The sequence below is a fragment of the Bactrocera neohumeralis genome, chromosome 6 (genome assembly GCF_024586455.1).
Source record: "Bactrocera neohumeralis isolate Rockhampton chromosome 6, APGP_CSIRO_Bneo_wtdbg2-racon-allhic-juicebox.fasta_v2, whole genome shotgun sequence".
NCBI classification, from domain to species: Eukaryota; Metazoa; Arthropoda; class Insecta; order Diptera; family Tephritidae; genus Bactrocera; species Bactrocera neohumeralis.
Genome location: NC_065923.1, coordinates 18,468,580 through 18,484,253, shown reverse-complemented (window position 1 = coordinate 18,484,253; position 15,674 = coordinate 18,468,580). Strand labels below are relative to the sequence as shown.

The 15,674-nt window shown below is 40.5% G+C and overlaps 2 protein-coding genes across 2 annotated transcripts; one reads left to right on the top strand and one right to left on the bottom strand.

The window, feature by feature from the left end:
- On the bottom strand, window positions 1-2,806 carry LOC126761438 (uncharacterized). The gene is made up of 3 exons (XM_050477576.1): window positions 2,203-2,806; window positions 1,756-2,138; window positions 1-1,703 (listed from the first exon to the last, which is right to left on the bottom strand). The coding sequence occupies exons 1-3, from the start codon at window positions 2,630-2,632 to the stop codon at window positions 135-137; spliced, it is 2,382 nt and encodes a 793-aa protein (XP_050333533.1). The 5' UTR covers window positions 2,633-2,806; the 3' UTR covers window positions 1-134.
- Window positions 2,807-12,113: 9,307 nt separating this feature from the next.
- On the top strand, window positions 12,114-14,144 carry LOC126761783 (bromodomain-containing protein 4). Its single transcript, XM_050478168.1, has 3 exons — window positions 12,114-12,351; window positions 12,394-12,934; window positions 13,067-14,144. The coding sequence occupies exons 1-3, from the start codon at window positions 12,114-12,116 to the stop codon at window positions 14,142-14,144; spliced, it is 1,857 nt and encodes a 618-aa protein (XP_050334125.1).
- Window positions 14,145-15,674: the final 1,530 nt, after the last annotated feature.

Genomic DNA, 15,674 nt, shown 5'->3' with positions numbered 1-15,674 from the left:
TTAAATGTTTTGGTTTATATGAAAATGTGCAGGCTAACTTATGCAGCTTCTTCATCAAGATTTTCAACAGCCACATTTATCTATTAGGCCCACTTCTTTACAAGCAGCTGACAGGGTTGCACGCATACACTCTCCTAATGTATGACAATTTGCAGTTCCAGCATGTCTTTGCCGGCATTGGTGAGTAAGTGCACTTCGGAGTTGGAGAGTAATAACATCTGACCGCTGCGACAGACATTTCTGATTTCCTGCGACTTGCGCAATGAATACATCTCGCCCGAATGCACCATATGGCAAGTGGGTATTTGGCCCGAACGCGACCACACAGTCAAACTGGTGGTGACGGGAAACTCTTCCGGCACAATACCGGTCAACCAGATCATCAAAAACTCTGGATTCGTATCGCCCTGTTCAGATTTTTCGAATTCACGTGCATCAATGCCGCACAAATCCGAGAGGCGAACGCGTGTGGTCATCACTAAAAGCGGCAGGAAGTCCTTGAATTTGCTGCTACCCAAATCGGTCACTTTATCACGTATCAGATAGAGCAGGTGACATTTACTAGTACCGCAATGTGCCAACTTTGGATCGAGAAAGAAATTTTTGCATTGACGCGGCGCTATACGCTCCATGGGTAACATGCTGTGATCCACAATCAAATGTTTATTGAAATCCGAAACAAAAATCATGCGTTGACACGACGATTCCGGACACTTGATGGGCGGACGTGGTATGGTCAGGTGACAGGCTGGTGTGGGCTTCATATTAATAAAACGACCTTTGGAGAGCAAAAGCTCTGCTGCCATTATATTGGAACAGGTGACAAGTTGGAATTGTGGTGGTGGTTCGTTGGTCGTTTGGTTAAAAGCGCCATTTATACGACTGTTAGTCGGCGGATTATAGAAGGCACGATGCGTATTCGAAAGCTGTGTCATAATGTCAATGCTTGCCTTATCGACCGGTAGCTCACAAGAGCTCAGCTGATCGTCATGCTTTTCCGGAATCAACGGCATTACCGGTTCGGCCACTGGCGCAGGCTCCAAGGCGTCCATAATCTTCAAAAACTTCTTCGACTGATCTATGATGGGCTTATCACTAACATTTGGCGTACGTGGATCTTCTTGAAAAGTCTCCAGCACCTTCTGCATGCGTATATCAATGCTGGGACGCGATATTTTATCCGCATCCGGCAGCGTACCTGGAGTCGGCGTTGCCACACCCGTAGCTTGCATAACAAAATAATCTGGTGGCAAGTGTTTGGCCGGTGGTAACTCTGTTTTCTTAGTGCTGGCCAATGTAGGCTCAGATTCGGTGGATGCCGAGATGTTGCGTGTTTGATTTTGCGAAAGCGTCTGCGACTGCATGACGGACTGATTGCGATTGTCACAAGTACTGGCCTGACAACTGTGACTGAACGCGTAAGCTGGAAATTGACAGAAGGCAAGTGGTCCATAGTTGCGCAGATAACTCTCGACCAGCTCGGCGGGATGTGCGGTATTTCGGGTCTCAAAGTCGTGCAGTTTCTTCATTGATAGTGACTCTTGCGGTTGCAAGTTGCGACTGTAAGTGGTCGTGCTTGTGCGTGGTGGTTCATGCTTCACCTTGAGTATCGGATGCATTGTGCCGCCGGAGAAATAGTTCTTCATGCTCTCTGTCGAATCCATAAAACGTATTTCGGAAGTATGTATGACGTCCTCGGTATCCTAGCATTAAATGTTAAGTACCAGAAGTAACGGTAACAGTGACTATACTCACTTCAGCAGTTGTGTTAAGCCCTTTGTCTTTTTCCACGCTACCCACCAATTCACAACCGCCATCATAGGAATTATCGCAGAGATTTGTATGCTCCGTTGTCAGCTGTATGCTCTTCGGCCCTTCAATCACCTCCAGTGCCGGTCCGCTTGAGTCACGTTGCTGCATTAGACGCATGAAACCGTTCTCAGTACGAAATTGAAAAGTAAAATTCGACGCCGACTGTGGCTGATGATTGCTGCCGAAGAATATGGTCTCCATTTGTATGCGCTCCTGTGCGTTCGGCAAATACTGATTCATCGACAACGGCACCGACATGGACATGGACATTGGCGTCGGTGATGGCGCCATTGTGGCGGCAGCCATTGCAGCCGCCATTGCGTCTGCTATTGTTGGTGGATTGTCCAGCAATTAGTGAAAAAGAAAACAATAAAATTCGAAAATTTATACCGTCTATCAAATGTTGATGAATCTCTTCGCCTTGATCCTCGCTGAAGCAATCATGCGACTCGTGCATACTCAGCTGCTCCTGCGAGATGCTCGACTGTGTCTCCATATCGGCATACAGCGCTTTCGGGAATACGTAGGATGAGTCCGTTTCTAGTGTGGCGGCAGCAACCGAGTGGCTCTCCACATCTAAACTTTGTGCTGTTGGTGTTGGTCGTGCCATCGGGTAACAGCGTCGCACCGGCGAAGTGTTGCGTTCGCGTTGATTGAAATTCATCTGCACGAAGGAAGTACACGCCTCACAAATGCCACATTGACCGTCAGTGCGCTCATTGCAGTCGCCACATTGCATGTGCTCATTGCTGCACAGGTAGCCACCGAACGGTGCGGTCTTCGGGCCGATTTTGTTCACTTTGCAGGTGGCACAATTCATAATTTAGCCTTTCACGTCCGAAGGATATATGTACAACGATAAAAATTCACAAGCTCTCTGTTATGGCTCGGTGCAATGAAATCGTCTCTTCTTGCACTAATAATATTTATTTCTAATAATAATTATGTATAAAATAAAAGGCGACCAAATTTTATAAAAACGCGTAAAATTTTGTGTGCCAAATTAGAAAAAAATATGTATGTGATTGATAGACAAATTTTGAACTTAAATGAAAAAGTGTAGTGATTCCGTCGCCGTTGTGGGGAAACAAATGCAAGGCGGCCTGAAATAGAAAAATAACGGCAAAGCAATTATTCGAGTACTTATATATTTTGGAACAAATAGCTTGCTATAAAATTTAGACTTCTCGAATATTGTTTCCTAAATAAAGAATGAATGTACCAATGTTTTACATTAAACCTTAAAAGAAAGAAATCTTGAAAAACGACAATTTGATATTGCCAACAGTGGATAAGATATAGATATTTTCCCAAGGACTGCCCCAACTACCTATCGATTTTTTTATCCACTTAAATAAACCAAAAATGGTAAAGAAATCTCGTTTAACTAACCAACTCACCTGGATATATGTAGATATATTTTATAAGAACAGTCTCTACAAACTATAACTATTTCAGAATTGAAATCTTCTCAATTTGCCAAAGCGTAACATAATCTCAAAGTTCTGAAACATATATCATTCCAGTGACCACAGTCCACAACTACTTCACATAATATCGAAACGAAATTCCCAGCTTGACTCTACGTACTATGTAATTGATACAGACCGGAAATCTCAGCATAGCCGAAATCATCAGATCGTTGATGTGCCAGAAGATGTTGCACACTGCACATTTTTTTAGTGAAAACCATAACCTCAAAAATCAGATCCCAAATTTACTATGTCAAAGATTGATTATATGGCGTTAGTTTGGTAAATAATATGAAGTTGAATCCACGCGGGTGCTGATTTGACAATGGACACCGCTGCCTTCACCGTAACGGCTTGGGACCTGGGCTAGTTCCTAGAACAGATCTTGGCGATGCTCTCCAACGGCTGCACAAGTAAGATTACTCTGCAGTAAAATCAACTAGAACCTTTCTGCCATCCACTAGGGTACCAAACCAGTACAAGTAATATCCATGTCGCCAGAAACGATAGACAATAAAATTTCCGAAAGAACTGACAGAAATTCAAGATCGCCAAGATCATGTGCAAGGGTACGCACACGTCTCGAAAAGATTTCAGAACGCTTGTTGACCTGGTCATAGGTCACAACATAGCCATCACATAGCATACATATGGGCATTATTAACGAAGACAAATGTAGAAAGCGCAGAGAAGACATTAAAGAGATGCTGAAACACCCCCTTCTGCTTCTGTCGTATGTATCACTCGTCTTAGATATCGACGAGCTTCAAAGTTCAAAGAACTAGACGAAGTATGAGAATTAGATATCAAGCCTCTATTAAACTTCATAACGTTGACATCTTGCATGACATGAACTTCAGCGTATGGTGTGACATCCATACAGGTAAGAAACATTCAATTCAAATTGGAATAGAAAGTCAAACCTCTATAAAAGCTATTATTAGCTATAAATGTAAATATTTCAACGAGCTAAGCTTCACAGCTCAGGGTTCTGGCAGCAGTACTTGATGGTGAAATAGAAAAACCTAGCAATATACCCCTAATAGAACTCCTCTTTCTGAACGAAAGCATTTTATGAAGTCCAGACAAGATTTTTTAGAACCCAATGAGTATCTGTATATGGTTACAATCTAAAAGAAGGTGATTTTTGAGAATTACAAAAATACTACCCCATCATGCATGCAGTTAAAAGGCTTCAGACTTATAAAATGTTTCCAAGGTGTCATCAAGGTTCCTGTCATGCAATCACCGATCATATGGAATAGAGTCAGCCGGATGTTCGAAAATCTGGGTATTAGTTATATGGTGGCAAAGCCAAGTTTCCGCACAATTTTATACATTTTAGGCACAAATATACACTGTTAAGAGAAAAACATGCTTTCTTATTTTCATTCAGTTAGCTTACATATTGACCGATATATGCGGTATAAAGTCACCCGAAAGTTCGAAAATCTTTATATTAAGTATATGGGGGCTATGACTCGATTCAAACCATTTTTGAAACACCCATACTAACGAGTGGTACAAGTATAGGTACTTTTTTGTCATGTTATTTTTGTTCAGTATTGTTTGGCATTACATCGTTGAAAGACTTTACTTACGCCTGAACACCGTTTACAAATCGTTCAACCTTATACCAAAACTCACGTTCGGTAAAGGATATGTTTGGCGCGCTTCGAAACACCATCACCCTACTTGAGACTCAGCATTTGTTATAAGTATGATAACATTCAATCGTATAAACATCGTCCATCACATAGTAGAAAAAGGGTCGATTCGGCATCGTACACAGAAATTCGGTCCGTATGGAACGACTTGGCGTATTTGAATTGAAAGCGTACAAAATACGGCTTGTGCAATAACTGAAGTCGCTCGACCTTCGTAAGCGACGTCGCTCCACTTTATGGGTTCTTGAAAAGTGCCAAGAAGATTCGATTGGATATATAAACAAACAAAATTGCCGCATTTGGGACGAAGAGCAACTTGAGGAAATTCATCCTATATGAACAAGGTGTTTTCCAACGTCGGCTGGTGTGTTAGGATCTTTATCGATTGTTCAGTGAGAATTTCATGAGATTTAATAGATAGGAAGTGAAGTTATTGCGTTTTAAGTGTCAGTATGTTTGTGTTATCGGTGCGAAAATGAGCTTCGAACAAAGAGCCAACATTAAATTTTGTTTTAAAATTGGTAAAACTATTACCGAAACGTTTCAATTGATGAAACAAGTTTATGGCGATGATTGCCTATCCCGTAGCAGAGTGCCCGAGTAGTTTCAACGTTTTCCAAGTGGTCGTGAGGACATAAATGACGATCGACATGTGGGCCAATCAAAATCCGTGATCACCGGAAATTCCATCGAAACTGTGCGTGAATTCATCAAAAATCAGCCGAAATCATCATTGAAATGTATGGAAATAGAATTGAACATCTTCAAAACATCGATTAATCGCATTTTGACCGAACATTTGGGCTTACGAATGATGTGTGCACGATTTGTTCCGCACAAATTGACTGACGACCAAAAATTGCTCTCATCGATCGACGCTTGTGACCGATTATTTGACCAAAAATCACATTTTAACCATTAACCACTCGCCGTATTTACCTGATATGGCACCGTGCGACTTCTTTCTTTTCGTAAAAATGCATTTACCCATGAAAGGAAAGCGTTATGGAGACGTAGAGGCCATTGAAAAGGCTTACACCGGCATACTGGCGGCCATACCGGTCAATGAGCTACAACACTCGTTCGACATGCTTTTGGACCGTGCAAAAAGCTGTATTGAAGCAGGAGGAGACTATTTTGAATAAAATAAATCGATTTTGTCGAAAAAACCATTTGTTCTGTTTTTTTTTTTAAGTCCTGTTTACTTTGGAACGCACCTTGTAGATCTAAAGTGCTCGGATCACTTGAATCCGAGCAATCACTGAAGCAAAATTGAAAAATGCTTTTTCGAGAAAAATGTGGCTAAGAATAAACAAATTGAACTAAGAACTATTTAAGATATGGATTAAATATTGTAATATGTTATTTTTTTCATTGGGGCGCACAATCCTACGGAGGGAATGTTTCGCCCTCTCACTTTAGCTCGCCTTCAAACGGATGTTCTTTGGATACTTGGAGGATACTTGGTCTAGGACCGGAAGTCGTGAGCTGCTTGAGTCATATGTAAAAGAATCGTTTTTGGCCACTTCCAATTCTAAACATGACTCAATCCTCCATCGCATTCGATGCAACAATAAGCTATATAAGATATATGTACATTTTATATGAACGATGACATTGACATAGTTCAGCGAATTAAAGACAGCGGCTACGCTGGCTAGGTCATGTTGTCCGAATGGACGAAAACACTCCAGAAGAAGGACCTGGCTTCGCTTGGAATCTCCAACTGGCGCCGCGAAAAGAATAAACGACTAGCGCGCTGTTGTTAACTCGGCTATAATCGCGTAAGCGCTGTCTAAGCCAGTAAAGAAGAAGATGTTATTTTTAAAGGCATAACCTATCATATTGAGAAAAAAACGTGTTTATTTTCTAATTTCAAAATAAGTGTGCGCCTTAAAAATTTTTGGAGAGTTGTCTCACACTGCTGAGAGGAATTATCCCACTGAGTTTCAACTCATTTCCAAACGAATGTTGGCCACCAAAATCACGCGGCACTTGCAAGCACTTCTGAATTTATAACAACTTTAAGTGAAAAATTTATACGAAAAAAAACTGTTAACCAAAAATTATGAATGCAAAATCATTTGTATAAACATTCGTGTAATAAAAGTTTCACACGTTACAGTTCCAATACATACCACGCAAATAGACAAAGCAAAACCATTTATGTGCATAATAATGGAAAATAAAATCGATTCTTAAGTATCCAATTGTGACCTTGAACCACAATGCTATTTCGCTAAGGTGAGATGATTTTAGTTTTATTGTTCGCTTTATTGCCGCGATCAAAGTCAAAACTATAGAAAATGCGTCTCTTGTTGTTGTTTTTTGTTTTTGGTTTTGCTAACTAAAAATAAATTCACATTCGCCAAATGCGAGCGCATAGCAAAATGTGCAAAATGGCAATTGCTCTGTAAACCCTTTCAATTACCAGCAAATTAACGGTAATCACTTGAAACTGTCAGAAAGTGCGGCAAATAAGTACCGTAAAGAGATTCACTGAAGACCTTAGCCACTACTCAGGTGTTTGGCGGCGGTCTTGTGGTTTGACCAACACATAAATATATGTATGTGTATGTGCTTGCGCACGCCGCCAACGCCACATTTCGCTTTAGCAGCATCACGTTTCAGCGGCATCAGACGCGCTCGCGCTTGCGTGCATACCTTCAATTAAGCATTACCACTCGTTGCTCCGAAAGCCATGACAAATTAATCGTTTTCATTGATATTTCATTTATTGGCATTAAAGTAATGAGTCAGCGTAACTAAACACCAATACATTAAAATACACACACACACGCTCATATGTTATTATTAAGTATCTAAGCGGCCTGCTTTGTTTCGTTCACCGATCGTATCTAAACAAGTGAACAACAGCTGATCCCTGAAGCTGTTGAGTGTGATTAATATGGGAGACGAAATTTTGTTTCTATCGCTTATCAGTTCGCGAATCAAACGAGACGCTTATGTGTGAAAATTTAGCCAATCACTTGATTGCACTCATCTGTTCGGGGGCAAAGATTTCGATGTTGCCGATTTATTGTTTTACTGACTGTTTTTGGCTTTTTTGAATGCATACGCATATTCGTGACTAACATATTCGTAAATATTTCTATTTATGAATATCATATGTTCGAATTAATGCTTTCACTAAATGCGACTTCATAAACTCATCGCTCTTAGCCCAGATTTACTTATGCAAAGATTTTACTGAATGCTCATGTGCAATGAACTTAAAGTTTTTCGATGTCTCCCGAATATATCTTTTATGACTAATGTCTTTTTATGGAATATGGTATAATACGGATGCTCGGCACAACGTGGGATCTCTCACCCTCTTTCATGAACTGGTGCTACACAGCTATTATTTGACCATTTCTGCTCTACGGTGCAGTAGTATGGTGGACAGGCGTACTGAAATCCACCTACCGAAAGCCAATGGAAAGGGTTCAGAGGCTCGCTGCGCTGTGCATAACGGGAGCTTTAAGAATAGCTTCAAGGGCGGCTCTAGAACTGTTACTAAACCTGCCACTTATAGACCACTTCGCTGAAAATCGCATCGTAGCATATACCAGCCAGAAGTATCTTGGGAAGCAGGACAGCAGTGGAAAGTGTTGCCAGAAGTAAGCAACTTCTACTGGGTGCCAGGCCACAGCATCGAGGGCAATGAAATAGTGGATGAGATTGCCAAGAATGCTTAACATCCCAACATCCGAAAACGGGGTCAACATTGGAAAATCCATGCATTGTCTACACAACGATGCTGACAGAAGTTTGGTAAAGAAAATCAAAACCCGATGGAGCGAGTTAGCTGGGTACAATAATCCAAAAGTCATGTCCAAAATCGGATTGGCACACAAAATTCCTATTAGCACTCGATAGAAGAGACTGTTCATGATGAGAATACCAACTGGTCACTGCCTGGTGGTGACACACGCCTGCAGGATGGGGCTAACAGATCGAGAAGACTGCAGGAAATGTCTAGATTGGGGCACCAGCGAAACAATGGAGTATCTCTTGTGCACTTGTCACGCATTGGCAAGACTACACTGTAAGCATCTGGGGTAATAACGGTATGTTACACTGGAGGAGGTATCCACAGTGAGGCTGCAGAGTCGGCTAAAATTCGCGTCAAGCGCAGGCATCGTTCTTGGATCTAGCAATCTGGTATCGCAAAGGACCAAAACTGGTCTCTGCGTGGCTTCTTAGCCCACCAGATAAACCTAACCTAACCTAATAACTTTTTATGAATGATATTTAAATAAAACCTTGTTATTAATATATATTTTCGTCTTTAAGTTATTTAGCTAGGTTCATTATCTGACTATACATATTATAAAAAACCTCCAGATCATAAGAAAGCATAAAATTTATTGTTGGTTAGAGTCGCTATAAATATCTATAAAACTTTTTATATTTTAAATTCATAAAATTTTGAGAATTTTCTCTCATTCCATTTATACTTATGACTGTTGGATAACTTTTAGGAGTATGAATAGTACCGTTTGATATTTCAAACTGAAGAAATCCCAATGAATACAAGTATGGTACATGTCTTTGGCAGAAAAATTACTCATACGCCCCTGTATAACTTTATAAGCATACTCAAATATATTAAGTATGCATGAGAATTCAAGAAAATAAAAATATAATTGGCTTGCTGAAGTTTCAATAAAACTGAAAACAAACTCAAAATAAGAAATTATTTATTAATGAGTAAAGGCCGTTGAGAGAATACAGTCATAGATCTCTTATATAGAAAAACAACCTAAGCATTCAATAAAACCGCAAGAATAATTAATCTCACCCAACGAATACTTGGATATAAAAACAATTTTTGCGATTTTAACAACAAAAAAAATACTATATTAAACAATAAGGGCATATTTATACACAGTTTATTTTAAGAATACAAAGTGAAGAAAAAAATTAAATTTTTTTTTCTGTTATACCCCTCCGTTGCTGCAGTGATTTCGGCCTTATTTGTGACAAAGAGCTAAAATTTTATTTCTTTACTAGAATAAATTGTCCGCACATTCACATTTAGTCCAAATGTCAAAAATTATCACTTTTCTAATAAACTTGAAGTTTACCCCAAGTTGTCGTGTATGGCAGCTCATTGTATGGAGAACTACTTGTAACATGGCGCAAAAATTACCTTCCGAGGTTTTTTGGAAAATGTAAAACTTTTTTAAAAAATGAAAAACTTTGATTATGCTTGTGAATTATTTTTACTTGGTCTTTTAAATTTTTTTACATCAAGACGAGAATATGATATCATGTAAATGGCCGCCGCCACAATTGATTGTCATTTGAGCCCTTTTTATGGCATTTTCCAACACTTTGGCCAGAACTTCCGGCGACAGATCCTCATATTCTTAACGGATATTGTCTTTAAGAGCTGCAAGAGTCTGAGGTTGTTGACATAAGCCCGCAATCTCAAAAAATCTTACAAAAAGAAGTCTGGAGCGGTCAAACCAGGCGATCTTGCTGGCCAAAACGGGAGATTAGGCGCCCGAGAAATGCATCCTTCAGCATATCGGTTGTTTATTTACGTGTACTTCGCATGTGTTTACTACACAAATGTCAAAACATAACTGACATTAGAGGTCAATTGCAAAATTTATAGCATCTTCCGATCATCTTCTGACTTTTGCGCGCTCTGTATATACAGAATCGTTTGTATTCTAGTAATCACTCAAGCGAAATTGGAAATGTATTTTTGTCAAAATCACGTGTAAAAATACCGTAAAGAGTAAAATTTCACGTCTCTTTATCTATCTTTATTCCTCTTAGTTTGAAGATATATGAAATCGGATAGCAAATACTCCAAATTTCAATTCTATGCTACCCTAAATTCATTAGCCTATTTTACAATAACTTAAGGCGTTATATACAGTTAGAATTAAAAAAAAAAAAAAAATTTTTTTTTTATTTTATTTTCTTGATGTAAATTAAGAATACTCACAGGAAAGTTTCGAAGTTAGACGCAAACTTGAAACGGCGCTTCAGAGCGCTCGGAAGTATAAGGCCAAACTTTAAACGCGTTTTTCTCAAAATGGTGTTTTCAAAAAATCGAAAATCGAGGATTTTTTCTTCCTCATAAACATTTTTTTTATAAACAATTGAAGGTTGAAATTTTGGTCAAAATTCGATTTTTGTTTTTTAGAAACCGTCATTTTGTCGAAAAATTTTATTTTGCTTATTCCTCCAATTAGTTATTAGATTTAACATTACTTTAACGAAATCTGTTGCGTTTTTTAGTTTCAGAGAATTTAATTCAGAGATATAGCGGTAACCGCATACGTCTTTCTTGAGAGGAGCTCACGGAGATCAGCTATAGTTCCTTTTCGAATAAATATTTTTACTAATACTAAGTATTTAAATACATTTAAAAGATAGCATAATAGGTGTAAAATTTTTTCGATCAATGAATTAAAAGTATTCTCAGAAAATTTGTGGAAAATTCGCTTTTTTCGGCCTGTTAACTATATATAACCACTTAATATATTTTTACTGACTCATGAAAATACTTCCACGCCTTTGATTTTTAAAAATTAAATATTTATATAATGTCCGTTTGCACCCGAACTGAATACTTCCTTTATTTTTTTCTACATTTTTAAAGACATTGCTGCCTTTTATCATCATTATGTTGTCCAAGGCAGTTTAAAATAAATGTAACAGTTTCTATTGAGTTAATTTGACATATATTGTTATATATAAACCCAATTTGGACACAAACCTACTTAATAAATATTTGTATGTTTTTGTGTACATATTCGAGTGAATATAGCCAACTTCTGGTTTTAAGCCAGCATCTTCGCATTATTATAACCAATTATGTTCATACACATATATTACGGTATATACCAATGCATACATATTTACGATTCTGCAAAAATTTAACTGCATGAATGTTCGTATGTACCGTTCAAATACTTCCGAAAGTGTTCATCAAGCAATAACGAGTGGAGATCATCTTGAAACCAAACCAAATGTGCAGCCAACAGAGTACACTGAACTCTAATAAATGGCAAAAATAAAAAACAAAAAAAAAATATAAAAAACAAAAAAAAATAAAAAAAAATCAGTCATGAGACCCACTCAATCTCGCTACATACGCATGCGTCTACGCTTCTTCGTAATATTTCAAATATTAATGTGTAACTACTCAAGGTCTACTTGTTTCCAACGCGTGAATATAAAAAGCAAGTGCTCGTTAGTGAATTGCAATCACAATCGAATCGGCAATTTAGCAGCGCGCTTCGCCAAAACAGCACCGCAACAAACGCACACAAACACGCACGCACTCATAGACGCACGCACAGACTCACCGACGCACTTTACACCAAACAAGCAGCGCAGAGGCAATAATAACAAGAAACAGCGCAAGAATGGTTAGTATTTCAATTGACACACAAATATGTACCGTTATTAAGAAAATACCGTTTCTAATTTATCAACGCACATTTGGAATTCCACACAGCGTTTTCTCACTTTGACGCTTGTCGCATGTGCGACTTTAGGCGCTGTCAGCGCAGATGTCTCACACTTGGCCAAACACTACATACCACCAAGAATGATGATGCCACCTGTTGTGGGCGGCAGCGCAGCGCACATGAGCCCGAGTAACGGTATGCGCTTAACTCACCGCGGGGAGCACACTGTCACCACGATTGAGAAGCAGGAATTGCGCGAGTTGCCGACACAAACGGAATATCTGCGACCGGGACAGATGCCTTATGGCATCGGTGGCAACATGGAAAACCACCATGGACCAAGTGACATGCGCGCAGCTGAACATAGTGTCGAGAAACCGCTGGCGATGATGATGCCAAGAGAATTGTTGCCACCACCACCACCACCACCGGCACCAACAGCAACCGAACCAATCAAACAAGAACAGATGGCAACTGTTGCACCTAGTAAACAGTATTTGGCGCCTGTGATGAGCGAAATGAACGAAGGACAGATGAGGCAGCATAGTGACATGCCTTCGAGGCAATACTTGGCACCAGAGCGGAACGAAATGGCCGAGGGACAGATGAGGCAGCAGCCTTCGAGGCAATACTTGGCACCAGCGAGTAGCGAAATGATCGAGGGACAGATGAGACATAATGGTGATATGCCATCAAAGCAGTACTTGGCACCAGCAATGATGGAAGTGCAACAACAAAGGCAAGTAAGTGCGACAAATATGCCCAGCAGACAGTATTTGGCGCCAATGGTGAAAGATCAAAAGCAAGAGCAGACAGAGCAACAACCCCAACAGCAACAGCCACAACCCCAGCAACACCAACAAGCTCAGCAACAGCAACAACCAACACCAGCAGCACCATCGCGCCAATATCTAACACCAATGCTGATGCAAATGCGAGACCAAATGCATGAAATGCCAGCAATGAATGCACCAAGCAGGCAATACTTGGCGCCAGCACCAGCAATGCCAGCCAGCAACGAACAACATTTGCAACAGCAATCAGCGCCAGCACCACAGTACTTGCCACCACAACAACCGATGCACGAAATGCCCGTCAATCAATATTCAGCGCCACATTCAAGCGACAGCCACGCCATGACAATGCAGCAGCTGATGGAGCAACAAAATCAGATGGCACCACAAGCAACACAATCACCAGCCACCCACTACTTGCCACCCGCAATGCAAATGCAACGCGAGTTAGCCGCACCACCAATGCCGGTGGCGCCACCAATGCAGCCATCGCGTGAATATCTCAGTCCCTTCGGCGAAGCTGAAAACGTTGCCGAAGCTGCGCAAGAAGTCGCCGAAATGTTCGATGACCAGTCGGCACAACAACCGATGCCACCACCGGCAGCCGAGGGTGAGGAGGAGCCCGCTAACTACTATCTTCCGCCACAGTCCGTGGACGCGCAGTCAATCAACTATCAGCATTACGGCGCGCCATCACAGTCGGAACCCTTGGCACCTGTTGATTTTGTGCGTCAACATCAACAGTTGATGACGCAATACAATGGTGTACCCGATGCACCAGTATCTTTCGCTCAGTTTCAATCGATAAACAGCGCCGAACCCACTCTACAAACGGTGGCTGAGCCTACACCTGCACATTACTTAGCCGATGATGGTTATCATTATCGCGATGGCGGCAATAGTAATGTACTCAGCAACGGTAATGACGATGCACGCCGCTTTCGTGTGAGACACTGAGTGTACAGTTGTTGTGCCTCTGTAACGTTTGTTACTTATTTGTTATATGTTTTTATTGTTTTTGTTGTTTTAGTTTAGTTCTCGAATAAAATGCAATTAAATTTATATCTATCGGAAGTTTTTATTAGGGCTGAGTTTTAGACTGTTACTGTTGAGGATCTGTGGCCATGGGATTTATCTGCCTTCACCTAAATTTTTGGAATTCGGAAACATGACATCCGTATTCCAGTATTCCAAATGTGCTCCGGAAATCGTGCAAATTTATTACCAAAATAATTATACGGCTCACGCGACGCATCGTTCGCTACGTCCAATATTCAGTCGACATAATACGAGCAACCCTTGATCGGTTTCACACCACATTTACTCTGGTGGATATTGCTGATAATTACCCTTTATTGTCAAAAGTGTGCTCAATAATGTACAAAAACATCATTTCTTTACCATGAAAACCTTACCTCTTATTCTTCTTTCTGAAATGATGATCTCACCCCGCAAAGCTAATACGGCTGTGTAAACTGACGTTGAGCAATGCCAAAAGCTCCGTCAGGATCGGGAAGGACCTCTCCGAGCCGTTCGATACCAAACGAGCCGACAACCTATCGTGCGACTTCTTCAATCTACTTCCGGAGAAAATAATTCGATCTACAGAGCTTAATCGAACAGGTACAAACTTCTACATGAGTGTTCAACTGCTGGCATAAGTCGATGACATCGATATCATTGGCCATAACAACCGCGCTGTTAGTTCTACCTTCTCCAGGGTGGACAAAGAAGCGAAGCTCTGGCTCTGGTAGTGAAAGAGGACAAGACGAAATATTTCCTATCATCAAAGGAGCAGTCATCGCACTCGTGACTTGCCTCCCACGTCACTTCTGAAAGTCATAACATTGAAGTCATAGATAATTTCGTCTATCATGGAACCAGCATTAACACCAATAACTACGTCAACCTCGAAACCTAACGCAGAATAACTCTTACCTACAGATTTCGGACTGAGTAGGCAATTGAGAAGTAAAGTCCTCTCTCGATGAACAAAGACCAAAGTCTATAAGTCACTCATCATCCCCGCCCTGCTATATGATGCAGAGGCATGGACTATGACAACACCTGATGAGTCGACGTTACGAGTTTTCGAGAAGAAGGTTCTGCAGAAGATGAGCTGGACGTGATATACGATGACATTGACATGGTTCAGCGAATTCAGAGACAGCGGCTGCGATGGCTAGTCCGTATGGATGAAAACAGTCCAGCTCTGAAGGTAACCGACCCGCTAGGGGAAACAGAGGAAGAAGAAGACCACCACTCCGTTGAAATCAGGTGGAGAAGGGCCTGGCGGCATTAAGTATCTCGAATTTGCGCCAAATTGCTAAAAGAAGAAACGATTGGCGGGCTGTTGTTAATTCGGATATAACCGAGTAAGCGGTGTCTTCACCACTAAAGAAAAAGTAGAAGATAATTAAAAAAGTCAGCCAGATATCCAGTTTAAAAATATAATCTTACAAATATTTTACATTAGATTCTATTGTG

Bases quoted from the DNA above. Each gene is read 5' to 3' on its own strand.
- LOC126761438 (XM_050477576.1), bottom strand. From the start codon at position 2,632: ATGAATTGTGCCACCTGCAAAGTGAACAAAATCGGCCCGAAGACCGCA. The intron at 2,139-2,202 runs GTATAAATTTTC...CACCAACAATAG, and splicing joins TCATCAACATTTGATAGACG to CAGACGCAATGGCGGCTGCA. The intron at 1,704-1,755 runs GTGAGTATAGTC...ATTTAATGCTAG, and splicing joins GGCTTAACACAACTGCTGAA to GATACCGAGGACGTCATACA.
- LOC126761783 (XM_050478168.1), top strand. From the start codon at position 12,114: ATGTGTAACTACTCAAGGTCTACTTGTTTCCAACGCGTGAATATAAAA. The intron at 12,352-12,393 runs GTTAGTATTTCA...ACCGTTATTAAG, and splicing joins CAAGAAACAGCGCAAGAATG to AAAATACCGTTTCTAATTTA. The intron at 12,935-13,066 runs GCATAGTGACAT...GGGACAGATGAG, and splicing joins AACGAAGGACAGATGAGGCA to ACATAATGGTGATATGCCAT.